The 26,566-nt window shown below is 39.2% G+C and overlaps 1 protein-coding gene across 2 annotated transcripts; it reads right to left on the bottom strand.

Annotated features, from left to right (window-relative positions):
- Positions 1–1,147: 1,147 nt before the first annotated feature.
- NOL11 (nucleolar protein 11) lies at positions 1,148–22,533 on the bottom strand. 2 transcript variants are annotated; one of them, XM_045814220.2, is made up of 18 exons: positions 22,358–22,533; positions 20,729–20,842; positions 20,554–20,610; positions 18,646–18,794; positions 17,430–17,487; positions 16,987–17,131; positions 14,964–15,155; positions 13,247–13,323; positions 11,445–11,568; positions 10,698–10,786; positions 9,719–9,787; positions 8,858–9,042; positions 8,590–8,715; positions 8,204–8,434; positions 7,693–7,771; positions 6,409–6,501; positions 1,716–1,823; positions 1,148–1,551 (listed from the first exon to the last, which is right to left on the bottom strand). In XM_045814220.2, the coding sequence occupies exons 1-18, from the start codon at positions 22,496–22,498 to the stop codon at positions 1,435–1,437; spliced, it is 2,154 nt and encodes a 717-aa protein (XP_045670176.2). In that variant the 5' UTR covers positions 22,499–22,533; the 3' UTR covers positions 1,148–1,434. The 2 variants fall into 2 exon arrangements, with proteins under 2 accessions (XP_045670176.2, XP_045670177.2); XM_045814221.2 differs by having other exon boundaries at positions 14,964–15,152.
- Between the last annotated feature and the right edge of the window lie 4,033 nt (positions 22,534–26,566).

Genomic DNA, 26,566 nt, shown 5'->3' with positions numbered 1-26,566 from the left:
GAGTGGGAGAGGAAGAAGCAGGCTCATAGTGGAGGAGCCTGATGTGGGGCTCGATCCCATAACGCCGGGATCACGCCCTGAGCTGAAGGCAGACGCTTAACCGCTGTGCCACCCAGGCGTCCCTACAACCAAATTATTAAACTTTACAATAAATACTGTAAAGAACCAGTATTTGTTTATTTATAAGGACCATATACAGAAACTCTACTATGAAAACCTGCATTTTTTATTCCTGCTGAGAAGTACTGTATCACTTTAAATTGAGCAAGAAGTCCTATTATATAGAGTGAGCATGACAGTTAATATATGGGGTTACCCTCGTGATTCTTTTCTTTCAGGATTAAAGAGAGATTAAGCAGACTGAGAAGCAGCAGCTGTCTGTTAATTGCCATAGTTGTAACCAAAATTTACAGAGAACGCCTGACCTACAATGAAGCCTTTCTCTAATGCAAATTACGATGAGCAATTAGGAATCTGTAACTCTGGGCTCATATCTGAACTTACATTTTTGCACTAGAATTTACAAGAATTTTTGTTTTTAACATATTCTAACCCTTCAAATTAAAACAAGTTTCAAAATTATTTATTCAACAGAGACTTGCACAGCTCAGAAATGTTTCAAGTTACTTACAGAGATCTTAATTCATCACCTGAAAGAATCATTTCATTTTTAATAAAGATAAATTTGAGTTCATTTTCAAGGAACAAAATACCCATTTCATCTACATAAAATCCCTCATTTGTTCTAAATCCAAAGAGTTAAAATGGGAAATTCTATGGTCAATCAACCTATAAAACTATTTTCAGAGGAGACTTTTTTTATTATTTAGTAGTACAAAAACCTAAATTACCAACTAATCATGAAGATACTCTGAGAGATAATAAATAGAAAGAGGTGTTGTTCAACTCCTGAGCATGTAAAGCAGGTAAGTGGAAGTAGGTAAAGGACAGAAGTGGCAGAAGAGAAGCATATGCCTGTACGAAGACCCTTCCCCACCCTGACGGAATGGACCTCCTCTGTCACCGGTGAGCACAGACGTGCTGGGACAGCTTCTGACTCTGATAAAACTACATTCTTCTTAGAATCACCATTTCAATGGTGATTTTTTTTTTTTTAACTAAATGAAGAACTAATCAACACACACGGTAAGAAATTAGATTTTTATCAATACACAAATAAGTTTACTTAAAATCAGCTCAGTTACATATTTAAAAAAAGTTTCAGAACCTCTCCCCACCAATGTCCATAAACTAAGAGGTTCACATGAAACCTACAGTCCAACCCAGGAGCACCAGTGATGGTCCAGGTACCAGCTGACGCATTTCTCGTCACTGAGACACAGTCACAAACAAAACACATCTCTTGCCTGGATGAGTAGGAAGAATTCACATAAAAGAGCTTCATAAAACGTCTATGAAGGAGAACTGGTAATATCAGAAGAGTTCCAGCACTTCAATTGAATATAATTCTCTATTGTTCTTTTCTTGATTTAGTTTCTGCAGCTCACGAAAACTTACTTCAATCTTGTTGAGCTCGGAACAAATGCATATCTAAAGAAAAAAGTTTCAGAGTAACTTTTACTGTTAACTCCCCCAAGAACAAATCCTCCATGACTACTTATAACTATTCCAAGATAAAAATTTTAAGAATAAATTATAATTTAAGTGATACTTGGGTACCAACGAAACTCAGTATATATCAAATAATCACACACCTGGGATTTCACAAACTTGTAAAGACTTAACAGTAGCCTTTTTGCTTCTGGTATCATTACCACAACAGTAAAGTTAGCATCCAGAAGTAGACATATCCAATCCATAATCTGAAGACAAAGAGGAAAAGGAAAGTTAAGATTTTAAATTTAATTCTAGGTTAATTCATTTTACAAAGTCCAGAATTATATCAGTTATAAAAACTAGTTTTGTTTACAAAAATCTAAACATTTAAGTTCAGAAGTGGAGTAATTTCTAACCAATATAAAAGACATTCTTCTTTGATTTACATTTGTTATTTTACAAGCATAACTGAATCTTTTTCATAGCATTCATCAGTAAAAAGAAAGCAGAGTGGTATTTAATCCAAAGGAGAATGAGTACTTTTTATTTAAAAAATTTTTTTAAATTGGGGCTCCTGGCTGGCTCAGTTGGTGGAACATGGGAATCTTGATCTCAGGGTTGTGGGTTTAAGCCCCATGTTGGGTGTAGAGATTACTTAAAAATAAAATCTCAGGAGTGCCTGGGTGGCTCAGTCGTTAAGCGTCTGCCTTCGGCTCAGGGCGTGATCCTGGCGTTATGGCATCGAGCCCCACATCAGGCTCCTCCACTGGGAGCCTGCTTCTTCCTCTCCCACTCCCCCTGCTTGTGTTCCCTCTCTCACTGGCTGTCTCTCTCTCTGTCAAATAAATAAGTAAAATCTTTTAAAAAAAATAAAATAAAATCTAAAAAAAAAAACATTATTGGCAGTTACAAAAAACAACCTGCTCACCTCCTACTCTGAAATATACACTATGTCCCCCAAAATAGGGTATTAAAAATAGGGTATTAAAGATGAACTACCACAAACTAAAATACATTACTACACATTTACTAAAGTATTCTACATAGTTCTATATCTTCAGATGGTATAGTTAACATGAAAATATCACTTGTCATGAAAAAGCATTAAGGATTTTTATCCTTTAACCGATTATCCATCTGGGTAGAGAGAGGAAGGCTGATCCCTAAGAAACTTCTTACACCAAAATAAATTTTGTATGTATCAAGGAATTAAACACAGAAAAGGACACCATGAATGTACCAGGGAAAGAAAGGGTGGTTATTTTTATATTCTCAGAGTGGGAAGAGCCTTAAGCATGACATAAACATAATGAAACCAAAAAGGAAAAGCTTAATAATTTTAAGAGTTAAAATTTAAAGGGGCGCCTGAGTGCCTCAGTTGGTTAAGTGTCTGCCTTTGGCTCAGGTCATGATCTCAGTGTCCTGGGACTGAACCCCATGTCAGGCTCCCTGCTCAGTGGGGAGTCTGCTTCTCCTTCTCCCTCTGCCCACCTCCCCACTCATGTTCTCTAATAAATAAAAAGATCTTTAAAAAAAATAATTAAAATTGTAAAATAAAATTAAAAATTAAAACTTATCTATGGCAAAAATTACACTGAAGAAAGTAAAAAGTGATAGGAAAAAAGTACTTACAGTACACTCCACAAAAAAAGGCTAACTTTCTAATACACAAAGAATTCTTTATTAGCCAAAATTAAAAAGACAGAAAATGCAATCAAAAAACGGACAAAGAGCCTAACATGGCAATTCACGAAAGGGAATATAAATAGGCTAGAAGAGATGGCCACAACCCCTCAGAAAGGTACTGGCATTTTCAAAACTGAAAATGTGGAGCACCTAGCTGGCTCAGTCAGAAGAGCAGACTCTCGGGGCGCCTGGGTGGCGCAGTCGTTAAGCGTCTGCCTTCGGCTCAGGGCGTGATCCCAGCGTTCTGGGATCGAGCCCCACATCAGGCTCCTCCACTGGGAGCCTGCTTCTTCCTCTCCCACTCCCCCTGCTTGTGTTCCCTCTCTCGCTGGCTATCTCCCTCTCTCTGTCAAATAAATAAATAAAATCTTAAAAAAAAAAAAAAAAAAAAAAGAAGAAGAGCAGACTCTTGATCTCTGGGTCCACATTGGGCGTAGAAATTACTTAATAAGAAGAAAAAAGAAAACTAAGAATGTATGTACCCTTTCTCCAGTAATTTCACTTGTGGGAATAAACCCCACAGGTGTTTTCTCATAACCACACAAGAGTATCTGTATAAAGATGCTCACTGAAGGTTTGTTTACAATAGTAAAAACCTGTAAACAGCTTAAATGCCAATCAACAGGGCACTGAACTCTCCACAAAATGAAATCGTATGTGTGGTTAAGAAGAACAAGGCAGGAGGTGCCTGGCTCAGTTGGAAGAGCGTGCAACTCTTGATCTAAGTTGTGAGTTCAAGCCCCGCGCTGAGATTACTTAAAAAAAAAAAAAGAAGAAGAAGGTGGCAGATGTAAATTGCTCTAGAAAATGTTCTGGGGCACCTGCGTGGCTCAGCTGTTAAGCGTCTGTCTTCGGCTCAGGTCATGATTCTGGGTTCTTGGGATCAAGGCCCGCAAAGGGCTCCCTGCTCAGCGGGAGCTCTGCTTCTCCCTCTCCCACTCCCCCTGCTTGTGTTCCCTCTCTTGTTCTCTTTCTCTGTCAAATAAATGAATAAAATCTTAAATAAATAAATAAATAAATAAAAAGAAAGAAAGAAAGAAATTGTCCAAAACAGAATACAGAATGAAAACAGTGAAGTTCAAATAGCATGAATACTATGATCTAATTAGTATTAGAAAGACAAGAGGAAGATAAGTTAGGGTATAGAAAGAAAATTTCCAAACAAAAAAGAAACTTTTTCTTTTAAAGGTTTTAAATAAATAAATAAACAAATAAATAAATAAAGGCTTTATTTTTAAGTAATCTCTACACTCAACGTGGGGCTCGAACTCACAACCCCAAGATCTGAGTCGCGTATTTCACACAATAAGCCACCCAGGCATCCCAAAAGAAACTGTTGTTTTTTTTTTAAGATTTTATTTATTTATTTGAGAGAGACAGCAAGCTAGAGAGAGATAAAGAGCATTAGTGGGGGGAGGGGCAGAGGGAGAGGGAGAAGCAGACTCCCCACTGAACAGGGTTCTTGACATGGGGCTCAATCCCAGGACCCTGTGATTATGACCTGAGCCAAAGGCAGACACTTAATCAACTAAGCCACCCACACCCTGCAAAAGAAACTCTTAATGTTGGTTATTCCTAAGAGGGACTATGGGAGTGGAGATGCAACCTTTGGTATTGCTGCAATTTTTGACTATGAAAATTAACTACTTAACAAAATTTTAAGTGTTTCAAACACTTAATTAGGGTAACATATCCTTAGACCACAATAAACTTTAAAAAAAATTTTTTTAAGTGGGGCTCCAAATGATAACCCCGAGATCAAGAATCACTTGCCCTCCTGACTGAGCCAGCCAGCCAGGTGCTCCTAACCACAATAAACTTTTTAATGTTTTAAACTGCTTCTCAACTAAATACTATATTTAAAGAGTACCAGGAGATTCTTTGAAAACATTTTTTCGTTAATCTTTATTCTCTTATTCTCAAGAGATTAGGACGCTTATTATCACCCTCTCCCAAAGAAGCTAAGAAAATTCTAGAAAACGGTCACAATAAAGAACCAAGAATTTTTTTCTAAGATTTTATTTATTTCAAGAGAGAATGTGCACATGCGTATGTATGAGTGGGAGGAAGAGGAGAGGGAGAGAGAATCTCAAGCAGATTCTGTGCTGAGTGCAAAGCCTGATGTGGGGCTTGATCTCACAATCCTGAGATCATGACTTGAGGTGAAATCAAGAGTCAGACGCTTAACCAACTGAGCCACCCAGCTGCCCCAAAGAATCAAGAATCTAAGATGTAGGGGTGCCTGGGTGGCACAGCGGTTAAGCGGCTGCCTTCGGCTCAGGGCGTGATCCCGGCATTATGGGATCGAGCCCCACATCAGGCTCCTCCGCTATGAGCCTGCTTCTTCCTCTCCCACTCCCCCTGCTTGTGTTCCTTCTCTCGCTGGCTGCCTCTATCTCTGTCGAATAAATAAATAAAATCTTAAAAAAAAAAAAAAAGAATCTAAGATGTACTTTTCTTTAGTATATAATTACGACTCAAAATCTATCTACCAACTTGACAGATCCTCCCCACCTCTCACTCCAGTGGTTTGTATATATGGTGAGGGAGAAGGTTCATATGAACTAGAAGACAAAGAGACATCAGTAACTGAATTCCAAGTTCTGACATTATATATATAACCTTATTTCCTTTTTTTTAGTTTTTCCAGTACCCAATCAAATTAAAAAGATTATCTCACACCTATGTTTATTGCAGCATTATTTACGTTAGCCAAATTATAAAAGCACCCCAACTGTCCATCAATAGATAAATGGATAAAGAAGAGGTGGTACATATATACGATGGAATATTACTCAGCCATTTGCAGTAACAAGGATGGATCTAGAGGATATAATGCTAAGCAAAATAAGTCGATCAGAGAAAGACAAACACCATATGATTTTATTCATATATGGTATTTACAAAACAAACAAAGAAAGAGACAAACCAAAACACAGACTCTTAACTAGAATGAACAAACTGTTGATTACAGAGGGGAGGTAGGTGGAGGGATGGGGTAAAAAGGTGAATGGGAATAAGAGTTTACTAATCATGAGTACTGGGTGATGCAGAATCACTAAACTGTATACCTGAAACTAATATAATACTGTATGTTATCTATACTTGCATTAAAACAAAAAGTAAAAAAGTAAAAAAATAAAAATAAAAAAACAATTACCTTACCTGGTTCAGGGTTGGAGGGTGTAGCCCAGGAAGAGTCATAGTAGCATTTTCACTACACTTCAGATAAAGGAAATACAAATACTGGAGAAATAACTGGGTAGGAAGAAAAAGGACAATTTAACACCTTGATAGAAAAATGTTCTCTCTATATAAAGCTAATAAAGAGACTGAAGATTTTAAGATACTACTGAATTTAATTATATATCAAACAAATATGTTAGACATCTGGGGACACAAAAATGAATAAGATACAGTCTTTGCCATCAATGAGTTCATCTGGTTTGGGAGAGGTGGACAGGGAGCTTATTCTGTTTGTAAATAATAAGTAGAAGAGAGAAAATCCACCAGCAATTTTTAGTTTCTACTTAAAAGAAAAAAAAAACCACCAGGGGCGCCTGGGTGGCTCAGTCGTTAAGCGTCTGTCTGCCTTCGGCTCAGGGCATGATCCCAGCGTTCTGGGATCGAGCCCCGCATCAGGCTCCTCGGCTGGGAGCCTGCTTCTTCCTCTCCCACTCCCCCTGCTTGTGTTCCCTCTCTCGCTGGCTGTCTCTCTGTCAAATAAATAAATAAATATAATCTTAAAAAAAAAAAACACAAAAAACCACCAAAACATGTATGTATGTATATATTTTAAAAGTAATCTCTAACACCCAACATGTGGCTCGAACTCACAACCCCGAGATCAAGCATCACATGCTCTATGGATTGAGCCAGCCAGGCACTTGTTTTAACTTAAATGGATTAATCTGGCCTTCAGGCTTGGCACCAGAAACATGCTAAGATCTGCCAACCAAAAGTCACTGTCTCCTAGGCACAATTTTTCAGCACGGGGGCTGGGAAACCTCTTATTCACATGAAAGAACCTGATAACCTTTCAAATGCCCTAAAGCTGCTTAGAGTTAAGCAGTAAAATTTAAACCAGAAATAAGGAGTGCCTGGGGTGGCTCAGTCAGTTAAGTGTCTGCCTTCTGCTCAGGTCACGATTCCGGAGTCCCAGGATTGAGCCCCACTTCAAGTTCCCCGCACAGCGGAGAATCTGCTTCTCCCTCTGACCCTCCCCCATCTCGTGCTCTTTCTCTCTCTCTCTTTTTCAAATAAATAAATAAAATCTTAGAAAGAAAAAAGAAAGAAAGAAAGAAAGAAAGAAAGAAAGAAAGAAAGAAAGAAAGAAAGAAAGAAAGAAAGAAAAAGGAAGGAAGGAAGGAAGGAAGGAAGGAAGGAAGGAAGGAAGGAAGAAAAAGAAAGAAAGAAAGAAAATTCTATAGGATGTCTAAGAACACTTACAGTGACATGTTGTGCCGGGATGTCTTTCAAGTGAGGCAGAAGAAACATTTCGCTGTAAGCTGAATGAAGAATTGCATTTCTACTTAGGAATAAAGGAAAACCCTGTTTTAATAAATAAAGCCTTTTCTACTGAAATTATGATGAACTCCCTTCCCCAATGATAGCTCTTCTAAATTTATATGAAGTTTTACTTTTCTCAAAGAGCTCTATCACTGAACTTTCTCATAAATACTAGAGGTCACTTGAAATACTTCACCCCTGTAACTGGTATTTATCCAGAATACTAATTTTTAGAATCAATAAAGCTTCTGCCTTCACAAAGCTCCTTAAATCAGGCTTAAGTAATTTGTTTGCATATAACACTGACTATACTCCATTTTCCAGCAGAAACTGAAAAAAATTGAAAAACAGTAAAGAAAGGATCTGAAATGATGTATTTACTCCCTACTTACTGCTTGGCACTTGACTGTGGGAAAACAAACAATGCGGGGGAAACTATTTCAAAGGATACAGCAGAGCTGCTCTCTTTGGTATCACAGGGCACGAAGTGGTCTCCTCTGCTGTGTCCTGAGGCTTTTCATTTAACTCCCGATCACAGTTACCACAGTTTTCTTCTTCAGGATTGAAGCCATTGTGAAGAATTTCCGTTTGCTCTTCCATTTTCTCCTCTTGCACAGAATCACTATAGTCAGAAACTGATTCCATATTGATTTCTGCTTCTTGAAGACTGTCATCACTAATGCTATCATGTAAATTGAAAGTAAGAAATGAATTCTTATCACTGCATGATCTCATTGGAAAAATGTTCATTTTGTAAGCATTCAAAGTTTCAGAAATCAAGTAATGCAAAAGATTAAAAACGCAGTAATGAGAAACCACCATCAGCTTCTAACTTACCTCAAGAAAATTTTTAAGCAAGCGCAGGTGACTGATTCAGGAATGTCAGGGAACTGTCGTAGACAGAGCTGTAACATCTGCACATCTGCCTTTTCTAAGGCAGCCTCCATCAAGCCAGGGCACAAGCTAAGACAAAAAACCATGAATCATTTTTGTATATTAAGAAAAATCTCAATTGCAAAAAATGTATAAGCTTTTTCAGATGATGAAAATTAATAAAAACAAGGTCAAAAGAGTTACGCGCATCAAGTTTGGTATACACACTTACCTGTAAGAAAGCACATGTGTTTGGATAAGCTGCATCAGAGAGTTCCGGGGATAAAATGATGGTTCTGCTTTATGTCTTCCCAGGAGTTCTAATACTATGTCCCCAATAATAGTATGAAAGTCAGGCGTCCGCTTAATAGCCAAAAATTTACATAGTTCTACTTCGATGTGTTTTTCTGAATCTTTCTGAAAGGGCAGAAGTAAGAGTTCGGTCTGGTACATTAATGTCACTCTGAACTTAAGAGTTCCTAGCTCAACATTTTCTTAAATCATTAACAGTATTCATGCATTCCTGTGAAACTGGGAGTTGATGCTATAATTCGCTGCACAAAGACAAAGTACAAAACACAAAACGAAACAAAACACAATGCCATGGTTTAGAAATCAAATTCTTTAAGAGGCTAAGTTACAAATATAGTCAATGCAAAGGGGAAAGAGATAGTGATGAGACCACCACCATTACACTGACCACACAAAATACTTGGTAAGAGCCAAATAAGCCGAAGTACTGGATAGCTCTTAATACATATACAACTGTTAGTTACAGATATAATAAAAAAAAAGATCGTAAAAATTAGAATGAAAAGTAGATGGGATTTCTTTTAACCACTTGAGTTGATTTTTTGTATTTTTTTTTTTTTAAAGATTTTATTTATTTATTCAACAGAGACAGAGACAGCCAGCGAGAGAGGGAACACAAGCAGGGGGAGTGGGAGAGGAAGAAGCAGGCTCATAGCAGAGGAGCCTGATGTGGGGCTCGATCCCACAACACCGGGATCACGCCCTGAGCCGAAGGCAGACGCCCAACCGCTGTGCCACCCAGGCGCCCCATGATTTTTTGTATTTTTAATATTATATTTACCTTTATAGCTGACAAAAGTTGTTTGGATGCTGAAGGCTGTACACTCACTTCAATTTTTCTTCTCCTTAACTGGAATTAAGTAAATTGATTAGGATCTCAAAACAATGCCAATGGTCCAAACACATTTAGAGGAATATAAAGTGTCCTAAGGACACTAGAACAGCACACTTATCCTCTAATCAAAAACTTTTTAAAATATTTTAATTTTGTTATAGTGAAAAGTGGGTTTATCTCAACTAATCAACTAAAATACCTTTAAGACTTGTAATGTTTTTGTTTCTTTTTTTTTTTTTTTAAAGATTTTATTTATTTATGTGACAGAGAGACAGCCAGCGAGAGAGGGAATACAGCAGGGGAGTGGAAGAGGAAGAAGCAGGCTCCCAGCGGAGGAGCCCGATGTGGGACTCGATCCCGGAATGCCGGGATCACGCCCTGAGCCAAAGGCAGACGCTTAACGACTGCGCTACCCAGGCGCCCCCAATGTTTTTGTTTCTTAAACACAAAATCTCTGTACTCAAGAAGGCATTACTACTAATTGCAAACTGTCCATTTTCACACCTGTGTCTTACACATACACACGCCCATAAAAATTAACTACTAGACTACACGTCATTTCTGGATGAAAGATGTCAGGTTACTGGGTTCAAGATTCCAATTGCTCTGCCATTAAAATCAAAGCTATAGGGGCGCCTGGGTGGCTCAGTCCACTGGGCATCTGCCTTCAGCTCAGGTCACAATCTCAGGGTCCTGGGATTGAGTCCCGATCGGGCTCCCTGCTCATTGGGGAGTCTGCTTCTCTCTCTCCCTCTCCCCCTGGTTGCGTGCACACGTGTGCTCCCTCTCTCAAATAAAATCTTTTTTAAAAAAAGATCAAGGCTATAAGCGTTGTACAGATGCGAATCATTAAGATAATTCCACCTTTTTCTTTTTTTTTCTTTCATATTTGCATTAACATTTCTATTTCAACTACCAAACTTACAATTCTCTTCGACTGCTCTGAGTTCTGGGATCCGAGTCCATATCCCCGAGATGTTTCCCAGTTTACAAAATGAGGCACAGTCTGAATGCCTAAGAAAACACAAAGTATACAATTTCTGGAATTTTTTGACCTACTGTATTTAGCCAACCAATCAAACAAAGAACAACAAAAAACGACCATTTGTGCACAATTTAAGAGAGGCTTTAGAGATCACTGAATTTCCCTGGGAACCCCAGATCGGTACGTCACAATACAGCATAAAGCTGTGTGCCCAGCAACATTAAGCCAACAGATGAGACCACTGGTAAACCCGGGTGAGGGAAAGTATTAATGATTTTGTCTGGGGGACTCTCCCGTTGTCCCTGAAGTCAGAACACTGGTGGTCAGAACAGTGTAGCTCTTCAGCCTGAAGCAGTACTTGCAACGGAGACTGTTCCCAGGGTAGCTACCTGGGTCAAGGACACTTCAATGAACAGTGGCAAATTTCAACATCAAAAACGGGCTCTGTAAACTGATGGTTGTGGAAATCTACATCAAACTAGAAGTTAATACAATGGTTTATATTAATAAAAAACAGAAGGTCCTGGGGTGCCTGGCTGGCTCAGTCAGTAGAGCATGCGACTCTTAATCTCAGGGTCATGAATTCGAGCCCCACAACAGGTACAGAGGCTACTTAAACAAACACGTGCGTGCACGTGCGCACACACACACACACACACACACACACACACACACAGAGGTTCCTACCTGGATCCTGACTATGCTTGAGTTTTCCAAGAGCACCTGCTAAGGAAGATACTTCACACTTGTATGGAATCACAGTAAGAAATTTCCCATGTAGCATAAATAAATTTTCCCCGTAATACCAGAGCTACAAAAAAAGTTACAAAAAACAGAAGTAAGATCTGAGTTGCATTTATAACAGTAACTTACCGTATGAGCAATCTTAATATAACAAAAAATGACAAAACAAAGTTAAACAACTTTCAAAATAATCTCACATATACAACTTATTAATTGGGTAGGTTTACACAGCCTTTATTTTTGCCCACATGTGAATAAAGCATAATTTAAAGGATACTCTTTACTCATAAAAATCTGATCAATATATGCATTTAAAATAAATTATTTTAAAGTAATATTGCCACTGTTATACATCTATTAACGTAATAATTACCAAGGGTACTATAACAGGGCACTCTGTTAACGATGTGCTAGAGGAAAAAACCAGAATTTAACGGTTCTAGCTTATCATTCCAATTTTTAAAATAATAAAATGTAAGACAGATATATGAACAAAAAGCTTAAAGGAACATGGAAATCAAACTAAGTTTGTTAGACTGATAGAATTGTGAGTAGTTAATTTTGTTATTATTTGTTTAAATATAAATTAAAATTATACTGTATTCTGTGAAATCTAGTCTCCTTATGCTCTAATCACAATTATCTTAATATCGTATTATCTTGATTACATTTTATTTATATATGAACATTCACTGAACCAGTCCTTAGTGAGCACCTCTGATAGACATTGAAGATGAAATGGGTAACAAAACAGAAAAGGACCCCTGCCTCAGGAAGTTTGGTCTGGCTGGCTAAAATTTTAACTCTTCAATAATTCTTATGTAAGGGGCGCCTGAGTGGCTCAGTCAGCTAAGCATCCGACTCTTGATCTCAGCTCAGGTCATCATCTCAGGGTCCTGGGATGGAGCCCCATCGAGAAGTCTACTTGATTTTCTCTCTCTCCTTTCCCTCTGCCCCTCCCCCTGCTCACAGCTGCTCTCCTCTCTCTCTCTCTGTCTCAAATAAATACATAAACGAATCTTAAAAAGATAATAATTCTTATGTAACTCCACAATAATGTTTACTATATAACCTAAAAGACTAATTTATTAGGAAAAGTAATAGCCCTGGCGCAAGGTTCAAAACACAAAAGTAAGAAGGGGCTCCTGGCTGGCTTAGTCAGTAGAGCCTGTGACTCTTGGTCACAAGGTTATGAGTTCAAGCCCCACGTTGGATGTAGAGAATACTTTAAAAAATAATAAAAGAAAAATACTTATCAAGAAATACAAAAGTAAAAACATCAAAGAGCAGCTATGTTTTATTTATTTCTTGTTCTCCCTTGATCTAAAATTGCCTATAATTTAAAGTGACAAACTTAACAAAAATTGAAACAATAACCAAATTAAATATCATCTTGCAGGTAAAAAATATTTCTCAATTTATTTATTTATTTTTTTAAAAAGATTTTATTTATTTATTTGACAGAGAGAAAGACAGCCAGTGAGAGGGGGAACACAAGCAGGGGGAGTGGAAGCGAAAGAAGCAGGCTTCCAGCAGAGGAGCCTGATGTGGGGCTCGATCTCAGAACGCCGGGATCACGCCCTGAGCTGAAGGCAGACGCTTAATGACTGAGCCACCCAGGCGCCCCTCAATTTATTTTAATCAAAACCTGCCAAATTATTTAAATCTGGGGTCTCTTCCTTTATACTATATTTATCATGCACAAAAGTAACTAAATTTGAAAATCCTCAAAAACAAAAACTTACTTGACCGCTGGTCCCCTGTGGTAGCTCTCTAGAAGTCTGTAGCGTTTGAAATTTTGTGTTCCATATGGAGAGGCATTCTGTAAAATGAGACAAATTCAGATGTTGTGCCACGTACAATCTGTGACACTGAGGGCGGTGGGGAAGTAAGTGGTGAGACTAGGGAGAGTCACAGTTAAACACATACATCTTGCTTTTAGGTATAAAAGGAGCAATGAAGACAGTGAATGCCACAGAAACTCAAGGAAATGAGATCATATGACAAGAAGTGGACATGTGTGGGGGCAGGAGGCATATGGGATATCTATATATCTTCCCCTCAATTTTGCTGCGAACCTTAAACTGCTCTAAAAAATAAGGTGTTAATAATAACAATAATAAAAATTAGTAATAACTGTTGATATGGAAAGGGCTCTACGATCTCTCAGGTGAGTAAATAAGGCACACAAGTGTGAACGGTATGCTACCATTCATATAAAAAGAAGAGGAAAGAATAAGCAGTAATATTTGCTCATATATACCTGAAAACACTCCAGAGACAAAGGAAGCTCTAACAGTAGTTACCGGGCTTTGGGGATTAGAGCAGGAACCAAAAAGAGGGATGATGATGGTACGGGAGAGAGGAGCAGCACAGCATGGAAAAGTGACGAAGCACCAAGACTTAAGAACAGTAAGGTCTGCGGCCTAAGTAAACAGTCATTCTACTTAGTTCTCCCATACCTGTTTGCTAATTTGTGAAACAGGAGTGTTATTACTATTTTCTCTCCTAGTGTTCTTGAAAAATTAAATGATACAAACGAGATAATATACACGAAACGCCCAGCACAGGATAGCTATGCTGTTAACTAGTCACCCCAATCTTAATAAGAGGGAGAAATATGAGAACAAGGAACACAGATGAGGATGGGCAGATTAAGTACGCAGTCAGCAGGGAGAATGGACTCAATAAACCAAAGGACTCTTGCTCTGAAATTGGGAAAAGAGATTGGAAAAAGTGAACGGGGTCTAGAATGTGGAGAGACCTGAATACCAGACAAAAGATTCTGAGTTTTATAACGTTGCCTGAAAGACCCCAAAGTCGCACTAGCCAGGAACAAATGTATTCTTGGTGATAGACAACAAGTCTGTGTATGTGTGGAGGGGTGTCTGGGGGCACGGTGAGGTGAAAATGAGAATGATGCTGTGAAGTCAGAGATGGAGAAGCATACTAGCTTCAAGTTGTCCGAGCCCAGTGGACTGCCATTCTGCTGAAATGTCACAAGGCGATGAATTTGAATTTACTGCAGGGCTTTCCAATGATCAAATGCCTATGGGCTCGCACAGATATCTGCAGTTTTTATTCCTTTAAGACATTAGTCATGAGCAAGGTAGTGATACAAGGAAATGTTTTAGAAAGATGGGATGTCTGGCTGGCTCAGTCAGTACAGCATGTGACCCCTGATCTCAGGGTCGTGAGTATGAGTGCTGGGTGTAGAGGTAAGTAAAAGTAAACAAATTAATTAATTAAAATACAATAAATAAAATAAACTAAAAAAAATTATCTAATGTAAGATGAAATCAAAGATCTATTCAAGGAGAGTTAGGAAGCTACAAAAATAATTTGAGTACGACGCTAAAGAAAATGAAAGGGTGGTAATAAATAAAAAAGAAAAGGAAGACCAAAAGGTACACTTTGAAGGAAAAATCCAAAGGACTTCTTAATTGCTCAGATTTCAGTCACCCTTGGAAGCTGGCAGCGGTGGTCCTAGAACCGCTATGTGATCGTGATCCAGGACGGTGAGTGCAACACCACTTCGAGCATTACCAGACACCACGGTCTTGAGCAACAGTGATCTAACCACCCTCTGACTTTTTTCCGGTTCACGTGGATGTATTGGTATCAAGGTTTCATATATACATCCATCAGAACCTGCTGGAAACAAATATTTGTTATTCATTATCAGCTAAAGGACAGTTCTGTATCTATTACAGTTAAAGGCCTAGGATGCTTTCAAGACATATCAATTTGATACAGGAGACAATTAAAAAATAAACAAATTTAATAATCACATCACTCTATGCTTTCCCTTAAATTGTACTACAAACCTAAACTTGAGGGAGGAATACTAGTAATAAAACTCTCAGTAAGAAATGTCACAACAGTTAAATACTTATAATAACTTAAAATATGAGAGGAAACTGCAGGAATACAGACAATCTAGTCACTAAAAGGCTGCACCTCAAATTCGAAACTAATTAGCCTTCTGGTCTATACGTGACATTTCTCGTTAATATATATCACACTGAAAACCGTATGAAATTGCTGTTTTTTGGCATGTCAATTGAATTTTGGCAATTTTATTGTGGTTCTAGCTATGTTATAAGATTTTATAACCCTTTGGTTCAGACTCCCTCATTTCAGTGTTCATTCAGTAAGCTCAAACTTAACTCATAAACTTTCATTTAACAATAAGTATATCTGGGGCACCTGGCTGGCTCAATCGGTAGGGTATGCAACTCTTAATCTCAGGGTTCTGAGTTCAAGCCCCATGCTGGGCATGAAGACACTTAAAAAACCAAACTAAACCAAACCAGTAAGTGTACCTTACAAATTAGACTATAAGAAAACCAGTCCCTCCTAAGCAAAGGCATTAAATGGATTCCAAAGACCTTCTAGATAAGATAAATAATGGGAAATTTTTCTTAATAGCCATTGCAAACATTTGCACATTAAAAAACTTCACAGATTTTTTAATTGGGGTGAGAGGAAAGGATAACTGGGTGATGGGCATTAAGGAGGACAACTGATGTAACAAGCACTGGGTGTTATATGCAACTGATGAATCACTAATTCTACCTCTGAAACTAATTAAAAAAAAGATTAAAAAAAATCTTTAAATTGTGCTAACATGAAAATAATGTCCTTGCTTTTTCCTCCCTTAATTCTCTCAAGACAACTCCGAGAGGAGCCATAAAGGGCAGGATGAAGAGGACACCACAAAGGCATTCTTCTTTTTACTAGTCACCTAAGATTAGGGTTATACTCTAGACCATTAGATAATCTACAAGGGATCAACAAATCTATAAAACATTGACTGGCATAGGCCACGAATGCTTTGTTAGATTTCTTTAACCCACCCACCTCCACCACTGTTCAAAGAAAGGTACCGTAAATCTTAAGGCTAGAAAAGAGAACCAGAGTGGTCACTTGATACCAACCTTATTTTATTTTTTATTTATTTTTAAAGATTTTATGTATGTATTTGACAGAGAGAGAGAGAGCAAGCACAAGTAAGCAGAGTGGCAAGCAGAGGCAGAGCCTTCTCCGAGCAGGTTCCCCACAGAGCAGAGCGCCTGATGCGGGGCTCGATCCCAGGACCCCAGGATCATGACCTGAGCCAAAGGCAGACGTTTACGGACCGAGCCACCCAGGGGCCCCTTAGCTATTTTATGCTTTACTAATTACAGTATCAAAGAACCTGGCCTTATGATGATAAAGATAAAAGATGATTTTTTTCCTTTTTTATTGGTATTATATTATTATTTATTGCTTATGATAAATCCTAAGACATAAAAGTTACTGCAGACAACCACTGACTTAATGCATGACCGGATATGGCAAAGTGCAAAAAGTGAAGGCACGAACGCTTGTAAGGAAGCATGTGAAGGAAAGTGCTAGAACAGAAAACTGCAAAAACCCTAAGACTCAGAAAACCCACCATCCTTTATTTACAATCTCTGAAAGTTTAAAGAAAAATACTTACTTAATGTCATCAAAGAGATGAATTTCCGATCCACGGATGCACTGAAACCCTGTATAACAGATTTTTCTTCTTGTCCAAGTACGAGCGTGTATTTGCTTAAGGTACGTGAGTTGAACATTTGTATGTAAGCAAAGTAATCTCCATGCTGCACATAAAAAGGTTATTTTATTTTAAAAATATTCCCATTTCAACCAACTATATTTAAATGTTAAAGCCAGTTATTGCTCTCTTCTAATTACTTTAATGAGTGCTTAAAACCCTCTTGTTCAAAGTAAAAATGTTCTAAAAAATATTTTTTTGTAACTAGCAGATTTTTTAGAATTTTAAAAAGATACACAATAAAAAATATCTTCTGAAATACTGAAGCCCCATTTTAGTTTAAAAGTAATATATGTGAATTTGCAATCTCACAAAATAGGCCAGGAAATAAAGATATCACTTACTTTTTCAGTAATAAAGATTAAAACAGGATGCTTATATACCATGAAAATCTTTGTCCACCTAAAAAAATAGGCAGAAAAATTATAAAATGCCAAATCACCAGCTGAAAGAAACCTATCAATCTAAATTTCAGAGAATATCTTCTGTTAAATATTTTTTAAAGTCAGAGAGACATCAGAGAACTTAATTCAGTGTTTTGAAATACACATCACAGAGAATTACCAGGCATTTCTCTGTCAAATGCATTTCTGGATTAAATGCAAGTTGCTGAACTTCCCAGAGCTTTAAAGACCACGTGAACTGTAAAGTTCCAAAGGGGTGGGTGTGTGACAGTATGCAGTGTTATTCAACTTATTTGACTCCTCCCCTCCCCCCTTTCAGTCACTTTTGGGACTAGTGCTCTGAGGAAAACATCAGAATCTCACTTGCCTTCTTTAAATGACAGAGGGCTATGAGGCACAGGGAGGGTAAGGGCTTCAACCAAGGCTACATAGCCAGATTCTGGCAAAGTGGCCATTAGAACTCAGATCCTCTACCTATATCCCTTTTTCCTAAAGATTTCCTCCAAACACAGGTGCTCACGCATTAGAGACATTCAACAGGGCAGTCCAAGATACACCTGGTCATTGTCCACAATGTTCACTAAGCACAAGCCTTCCCCTTGACTTTTAGAAATTTAGCTTGCATCAGGTGGACCAGGAGATGCAGCAAGTTAACTAAACAGGAAATGTGATAAAATAATGGGGATTGGAGAAATGTGAAATCATGAAATTTCCTTCTATCATTTGAGTGAGTCACTTTCCCAGTTTTATTCCAGACTCTGGGAAAGCAGGGTGCTCAAAACACTATCATGATGTCACTAACAAGAAACTGTACTTGTCCTCAGGGGTAAGGGTGCTGACCTTGGCAGTCAGGGCAATGTAACAGAAACAGAGATTTTGGTCTCATGGCATTACCCATTTCATCTTCAAATAACTCACTATCGAGTCTTCTGTCATTAAACAGGACTCTTATGACCCTACAGTTTCCCCAATCACCTATCACTCTAGAGGCTTTTGGAGGATGCTAATTTGGTTAACGGCATATAAATCGTTTTTAATTAAGCTTTTATTACATTTATAACCAAAATACTTTTGAACAAGGCAAAGAATGTTATAAAAAACCTGCACAGTACATTTTTATCATGGAAAAAATTCACTTACAAGTACTGGAACTTACTTAATCACTTCTTCATCAGAGATAACAGTTTCAATTTTCTGCTGGGGCTCTGCAAGCAAGGCCTCTAAACCACGAACAGCCCCTTCCTTGAAGAGCACTAAGGGTTCTGTCCCTTGTATTGAATGTATCCTATATATCTCAGCTGACAACTAGAAGAATATAAGAATACATTAGTTTTTATTCTAAAACAAGTGCTACCTAAGAGAATAAGGACATTGATAGAAAGCTTATTTTTGAAGAACTGATTTGTTTTCATTTTGACTCAGCTTTATATGGTTCCAAAGTCAAATGTACAACATAAAATACATACAGAAGCCTTTTGCTCCTATTCTGTCTACCCTGTCTCCTGCTCTCCCCTTACATCATCACTTTTTTAAAGATTTTATTCATTTATTTATTGGAAGACTTTATTTATTTAGAGAGCGCATAGGTGAGCAGGGGGAGGGGCAGAGGGAGAGGGAGAGAAAATCTCAAGCCGGCTCTGTGCTGGACGGCTCCGTGCTAAGCGCAGAGCCCAATGTGGGCTTGATCCCACGACCCCGAAATCATGACATGAGCCTAAATCAAGAGTCAGATACTTAACTGACTGAGCCACCCTTACGTCATCATTTTTATGCATTTTTGGTTTATCCTTCCGTTGGGAGTACTGGAGGTTAGGTACGCCCTGGCTCTCCACATCCTGCAAGTGGGGAGAGGTATAAAGGAACCCACTAATGCAGCTTTAAGCAGTTCTGGTGCTAGATAGACTGACGCCATAATTATAACTACAGCCTGTAAGCCCAAGAAAAGAAGGTAACCCCACTATAAAATTAAGGATCGTGTTACTGCAAGGTAAATAAAAAGACTAGGGCCAGGAGACAGCACAGTTAGCTAGCTAGAAGTTTTAAGGGTCCAAGTGATAACTGTCATTATATCTCAATCAGTTCTATTATGTGCCACTTCTAAATATGCCAATTATATTTAGTTAGACATTTAGAACTGGAAGGAACTTTCAAGGTTACCCTAGGTTGAGATGCTCATTTATAAGTAAGAAAAGTCAATTAACACACTTTGGGTCAGGGGTGCCTGGGCGGCTCAGTCTGTTAAGCTTATGAGTCTTGATTTTGGCTCCGGTCATGATCTCAGGGTTGTGAGATCGAGTCCCGCATCCAGCTCCCCACTCAAGAGGGGAATCTGCTTGAGATTCTCTCTCCCCTCTCCCTTGCACCATCCCCCCAACCACTTGCGTATGCTCTCTCTATAATAATAAATAAATAAATCTTTAAAAACACACACACACACACACTTTAGGTCATTAGTAGAAAAGGCACAGTTACTCAAAGTTCTTTCTTACTGCATTCTGTGCACTCTTAAAATACATAATGTATAAAATTAGCAGGCTCTGTTCTACCTATTTTAAGCGAGGGCACAGTGAAATTCTCACCATAAACATCTAAACTTGTGGGAAAAAACTGCAAACATATCATTCAGGAATTATTTAAATCCTTAATCTCATGTAATAATAAAGTTTCTATTTTCTAACATACTAACTCATGAACTAAGATGTGTTCCAAGATATACCATAACTAGAATGAAAAGCTGATATAACTTTTATGCTCACTTTCACAGATGTATTAAAGTAAACAAAATACTACATTACAAATTATTCTATCTCACCAATAAGCTAACAGACACATTAGAAAATTCAAAGACTAATGTGTGAGCCTGGGTGGTTCAGTTGGTTAAGTGTCTGCCTTCAGCTCAGGTCATGATCCTGGGGTCCTGGGATTGAGCCCCACATCAGATCCCTGCTCAGCTAAGAGCCTGCTTCTCCCTTTCCCCGCTTGTGCTTTCTTTCTCTCTCTCAAATAAATAAAAATCTTAAAAAAAAAAAAAAAAAAAGGAAAGAAAAAAAATCCAAAGACTTACTGTAGCTTTAAATACTTTATCGAGGTTTACATCTTCATTACTCCATATTCTCAAAACCTTAAATTAACACATACAAGTTAAAAAAGCATTCCAATTTCCACTACATCTAACACAAATGGTTAATAAATGAACATTTGATTTGTTGTATAATTATATAAAACGTTTTAAAACTCACCTTATTATCATGTACAACGATGTACTCTCCAGTTTGAAAGTTACACACAGCTGGACATGTTATAACTTGACCTTGTTTCACTGACCAGCTTCCCAAGGGTTTCTGATCAGAAACCTTGTAAAATCAAGGTAACATACAATATTCAAAAGGTCAATTTCAGACACATTAAAAGCAATTAAATTTACAATCAAGACAAAGAAAGAATTAAAATAACATTTAATAAATTTCCTAAATTAAAAGAGTAAGTAGTCATAAAAAGATAAACATTGTATGATTCCACGTAAGACAGAAAGCAGAATGGTGGTTGTCAGCCACTGGGGGAATGGGGAGTTACTGCTTAATGGTAGAGGGTTTCCGTTTTGCAAGATGAGAAGAGTTTGGGACATGGATGGTGGTGAGGGCTGCACAACATAAACATACTTAATAACCTGTACGGTACACTCAAAAATCATTGACATAGTAAATTGTATGTTGTGTGTATTTTATTACAATTAAAAATATAAAAAACATGGGGTGCCTGGGTGGCTCAATTGGTTAAGCATCAGCCTTTGGCTGGGGTCATGATCTCGGGGTCCTGGGATGAGCCCCTCATCAGGTTTCCTGCGCAGCGGGAGTCTACGTCTCCCTCTCTCTCTCTCAAATTAAGTAAATAAATAAATCTTTAAAAAATAGGAAAATATATTTAAAAAGTAAATTAACACTTTCTAGTAAATAGTATATTTAAAAAATGGGATTCCACTGTGCCTTTGAAGAGAGGCATAGGAAACTGAATAGGTAGAGGTGGGATCATGCCAATTCCAGTCACTGTGTTTCTACGCAGAAATTGCAAAATTTTAAGTCTACTTGACAATGGAGGTAAAAACCAACGGTGTCATCAGAAAGAGTCAAGACCAGCAAACATTATAGGGAATGTTAGCAACCTGTTCCCAAAACTTCAAAGTAGATAGCTAGCTTCTTAAAAACACAGGAAACTAGGTTCAGCAGTCCAGATAAAAATAATTACTTTCTACGAGGCCGCTAAAAACAAAACTGCTTAGGAGTGTTGAGTCAAGAGTTTGGATAAAAAGGGGGTGGGACCTATAGAGCCTGCCCAGGGCTCAACTCCAGGATTTACAGCGTGTAGTTAGTTGGCAATACACAGCTCACTCGAAATAAAGATTCCCATCAAGAAATCAAACAAACAAAACAATCCGCAAAACTTCTTTCACCAAAGAGAGGGTAAAAGTGGGCACAAAGTTAAACCACTGTTCCCACGCTGCCAGTCATTCTCTCCCGCTCAATCTCCTTCAATCCTTCTGCGGGGAGCTGGGGTAACAGAAACCCCGGGAGGGGATCTTAGGGCCATCTCCGGGAGATGCGAAGCGAAAGCACAGGTTTTCCTTTCCGTTCTGAGTCTAGCCCACGTGCACTCAGACGCTCCGCCGCCTGTAAGTCGGAAATATGCCTCTCTCCAGAAAAACAACCAAGTCCTATTCTAGACCCCATTCAGCGTCCCGGAGAGGCCAAGACAGCTCTCCAATAAGCCGCTCGACGATCTCTTTCTGAAGCTGTGAGAAACCTGCAGCTCTCGCTCCGTGCTCAGAAAGGGGCGAGCCCTCAGCGGGGGCTCTCCGATCATAGCACCCTCACCTTATAGAGGATGACGGTCCTGCCGCCGTCTGTTACTAGAAACTGGTCTGTTTTGTCGCTCTGCTCCACGCCTAGGAGTCCGTGAGGCCCGGCACCCAAGGGTACCGCAGACAACGTGAATCCTTCCTCCAAGGCTGCCATTTTGGGCAAACCACGGCCTGCAGCGCATCCCTCCCGGCAGGCTCTGCGCTTTCTCTCGCGAGAACTAGGAGCCCGACTGGACAGACACACGCCAAGTAAGAAACCTGTTTGCTGAGCCGGCGACCTCTGGCGGGCGCGGCTGGCTTGCCTGGCCGTGGGGGCCCCCGGGTGGGCGGAGCCGGGACTTTGCTTCTAGACCCCGCCTCCCAGTCACGCCCCTCAGAGTCCCGGATGTACTTCTCCGGAGAAGGGATGGGCGGGCTTACCTGTTACGTTCAGCCGCTACAGGGGCGGTGCACTTTTCAGCTGAGGATTTGAGAGGCGGATGGGTGGGCGTGGCAAGTAGGCAAACATATATAAGCTCCTTTTTGTTTTGTTTTATTTTGTTTTGTTCTTTTAAGTGAACTCACTGGGAATTCTTACCACGGCCTCAAGAAACCGTGTGCTAAAGAAATGTACCTCTTTCGATACAGTCTTGATAAAGTGCTGTACCGAAGTGAAATGCCTAATCCCCCTGCTTCTCCGAACCTTCTCTAGGCGTCTAGTATCCGTGGCTTTTCGGACCTCCCAGCTTGTCTCAGTCTCCTTTTGTTGTCTGAGCTTGCGGACAAAGCTCTCTCCAGCTAACGAGAACTTGTCAGGTGGAAGGTGAAGTCAAAGGGTCAGTCCCCTCAGGCAATTTTTAGCAAGACGTCATTTCTGGGAAAGATTTCTAATGTTATGGGATTGATTTAATTAGTAATGTAAAAAATAAAAAAAGATAACCAGTTCAGGTTCTTAGGGAGAAACCATCTAAAGAGGCAATTACTAAACAAACCTGTACCATGTGTAACGTCACATGTCAAACTTTAAGCATCCACACAGATCAGATCCCCTTGTGTGTGGAGAGTCTTCATGGCTACAACACTGCAACACTGGAAAAAAGAGAATATTTAGCTACTGAAAAGAAATCAAATACCATAAATTCTTTTTTTTTTTTTTCTTCCTTAAGTAGGCTCCACACCCAGCATGGAGCCCAACACAGGGCTTAAACTCACAACCCTGAGATCAAGACCTGGGCTGAAGAGTCAGACACTTAACCGACTGAGCCACCCAGGTGTCCCAAATACTGTATGTTCTTAATAGGGCTAACAGACCTTTTATTTTTCAAAGTTGCCAAGGAATTAGACTATGAATTTGTGGCCTCTTTGTTGGTTAGAAAAGAAACACTGTGAGATTCAGTCCATCTTGGCCTCAGTGAAACCTTCCTTTTCCTTCCAGTACAATTAATCAGCCTCTCTACTGAAAGTTGTTTGGTGGGGTGCCTGCGTGGCTCAGTTGGTTAAACGTCTGCCTTTGGCTCCAGTCGTGATCCCAGAATCCTGGGATCTAGCCCCACATCAGGCTCCCTGCCCAGAGGGGAGCCTGCTTCTCCCTCTGCCACTCCCCCTGATTGTGCTCTCTCACTCTCTCTCTCTCTCTCTCAAATAAATAAATAAAATCTTAAAAAAAAAAAAAAGAAAGAAAGTTGGTACGTACTGCTCACGATTTGATCACGATTTTCCTCCTCCTCCAGGAAGTCTTCCCCAACTTTCTGGGACTGGATTAAATGATTTAGTGTACCAATGTTACTGTAACATGTGTTATCCAGTACTGGGATGGCCTCATTTCTCATATATCTGCCCCATCGTGTTTTATTTCTTTGAAGGAACTCTGGATTTATCACTAGTATCTGGCATAATGCCTGTCCCATAAATATTTGTGGGACTAGTGAATAAACAGTGAAAGCTCATTCATAATTTTGAATTTGTGCTTTCCCTTTCCTTCAGCTTAAAGACTTTATTTATTCTCATTTTTTAATGATTTCTTTCAGATTTTTTTTTTTTTTTTTTTTTGAGAGAGAGAGCATGAGAGAGTACAAGCCGGAGGAGGCACAGAGGGAGAGGGCGACTTCCCACTGATCACAGATCCTGACATGGGAATGGATCCCATTACCCTGGGATCATGACCTGAGCTGAAGGCAGACACTTAACCAACTAAGCCACCCAGGCTACCCAGCTTAAAGGCTGTAAAACAGGGGTTCTTGGGATAGCTGACTGGCTCAGTTGGAGGGGCACCTGGCTGGATCAGTGAGAGAAGCAGGTGCCTCTTGATCTCAGGGTTCTGAGTTTCAGCCCCACATTGGCTGTAGAGATTACTAAATATAAATAAGTAAATAAACATTTTTTAAAAAGGAGCTCTCAAACTTTGTGATTTCAGGATTCCTTTACTTTTTTTAAATTTTATTTTTAAGTATTCTCTACACCCAGCATGGGCCTTAAACACACAACCCCAAGATCAAGAGTCACTTGCTCCACAGACAACCAACTGAGCCACCCAGGTGCCCCTAGAAATAGATCTAAAATTTTCTTTCTGTTCTTTCTTTTGATAGGTGTTATGGGCTGAACCATCCCTCAATCCCAGCCAAATTAATATGTTGAAGACCCAGCCTCCAGTTCCTTAGAATGTGACTGTACCTGGAGATAGGGCCTTCAAAGAAGTCATTAAGGTAAAATTAGGTCATTAGGGTGGGCCATGATCCAACATGACTAGTTTCATTATAAGATGAGGAGATTTAAAGGAAGAAGGAAGAGGAGAAGACATTAGGACACAGACCCACAAAGAGGAGGTCATGCAAACACATGGGGAGAAGATGGCCATCTACAAGCCAAGGAGAGAGGCTGGAAGAAACCAACCCTGATGACACCCTGATCTCGGATTTCTAGGATTCATTGCGAGAAAATAAATTTCTGTTGTTTGAATCACCCACTCTGTGGTACTTTGTCATGGTAGCTCTCATAAGCAAATCCAATAGCTTACACGTTCGCAGAATTCCAAACATAAAATGGGTATACGGTGTAAAAATCTCCCCTCCCGGTCTCCAGCTATCCTGTTCTCCTTCCCAGAGATGATCAATGTTAACAAATCTTATGTACCATTTCAGATAGATTTTCTACATATACAAGTCATGCATGTGTACATGTTTTCTCCCCCCACTTTTACAAAAATGATGGCATAGTGTTTCCAGTGCTCTGCCCTTTGCTTTTTTTGCCTAAGTAACATGTCTTGTAGCTCACTCCCTATCAGTACACAAAGAAACTTTCTCATTCTTTTTTACTTTTCCATAACTGGTAATAGATTTTTTATAGTTTTGGGGATTTCATGAAATATGAAGCCATCTATAGAGTAGATATTGATAATGTCCTATTTCTTAGGTTGGGTGGTGGGCTCAGGAATATGTGTTTTATTACACATATGTAATGCTTCATAACTTACATTATTCTAAGTGGCAAGGAGGAAAAAAAAAAGCTCAGAAGGGGGAAATGAAAAGGGAGGGAGGAAACAGACAATATTTACGTGTAAATGAAATTTTAGTAAGGATGGGACCATAGAAAGCCTTCCTGAGGGGATGTCTTTTGAATAAATGACATGAAGGAGGAGACAGAGCTCATTATGAGGTTAGCCGAGACAAGAGTATTTTCAGCAGCAAGTGCAAATGTCCCGTGGCACAAGCAGGGAGCTTCATTAGAAAGCTATTGTAGTTACTGTAGTTATCCAGGTGACAGATGATGCAGATACTATTGTTGGAGAGGACTTCCTGTCTACCTTGTCTAAATCAAGTTTTGTCCATTATTCTTTTAACAACTTGTTTCCTTTTTATCATGGTTTATACATTTTTAAAAACTTGGTTGCTCAGTCAACTAGGCTCACCAACTACATTATCAACGTCTTGAGGGTAGGGGGTCCATGGCTGTCATATTCACCTATGCATCCCCATTTCCTAGCACTTAGTAGACAGTAAAAATGTGCCATTTGAGTGAATGAATCAACACTTTGTATTTGTATTCCTGGCACCTGCGATTGTGTTTGATCCACATAAAGAGTTCCATACAGGGACGCCTGACTGGCTTGGTCAGTTGAGCACGTGACTCATGATCTCAGGGGTCATGAGCTCGAGCCCCACGTTGGGCATAGAGTTTACTTTAAAGGGGCACCTGGGTGGCTCAGTCGGCTAAGTACCCAACTCTTGATTTTGGCTCAGGTCATGAT

The sequence above is a fragment of the Ursus americanus genome, chromosome 23 (genome assembly GCF_024610735.1).
Source record: "Ursus americanus isolate L20-20 chromosome 23, mUrsAme1.1.p, whole genome shotgun sequence".
In the NCBI taxonomy this organism is placed as follows: domain Eukaryota; kingdom Metazoa; phylum Chordata; class Mammalia; order Carnivora; family Ursidae; genus Ursus; species Ursus americanus.
Note: the sequence above shows the minus strand (reverse complement) of the source record. Positions and strands in the feature narration are given on the sequence as shown.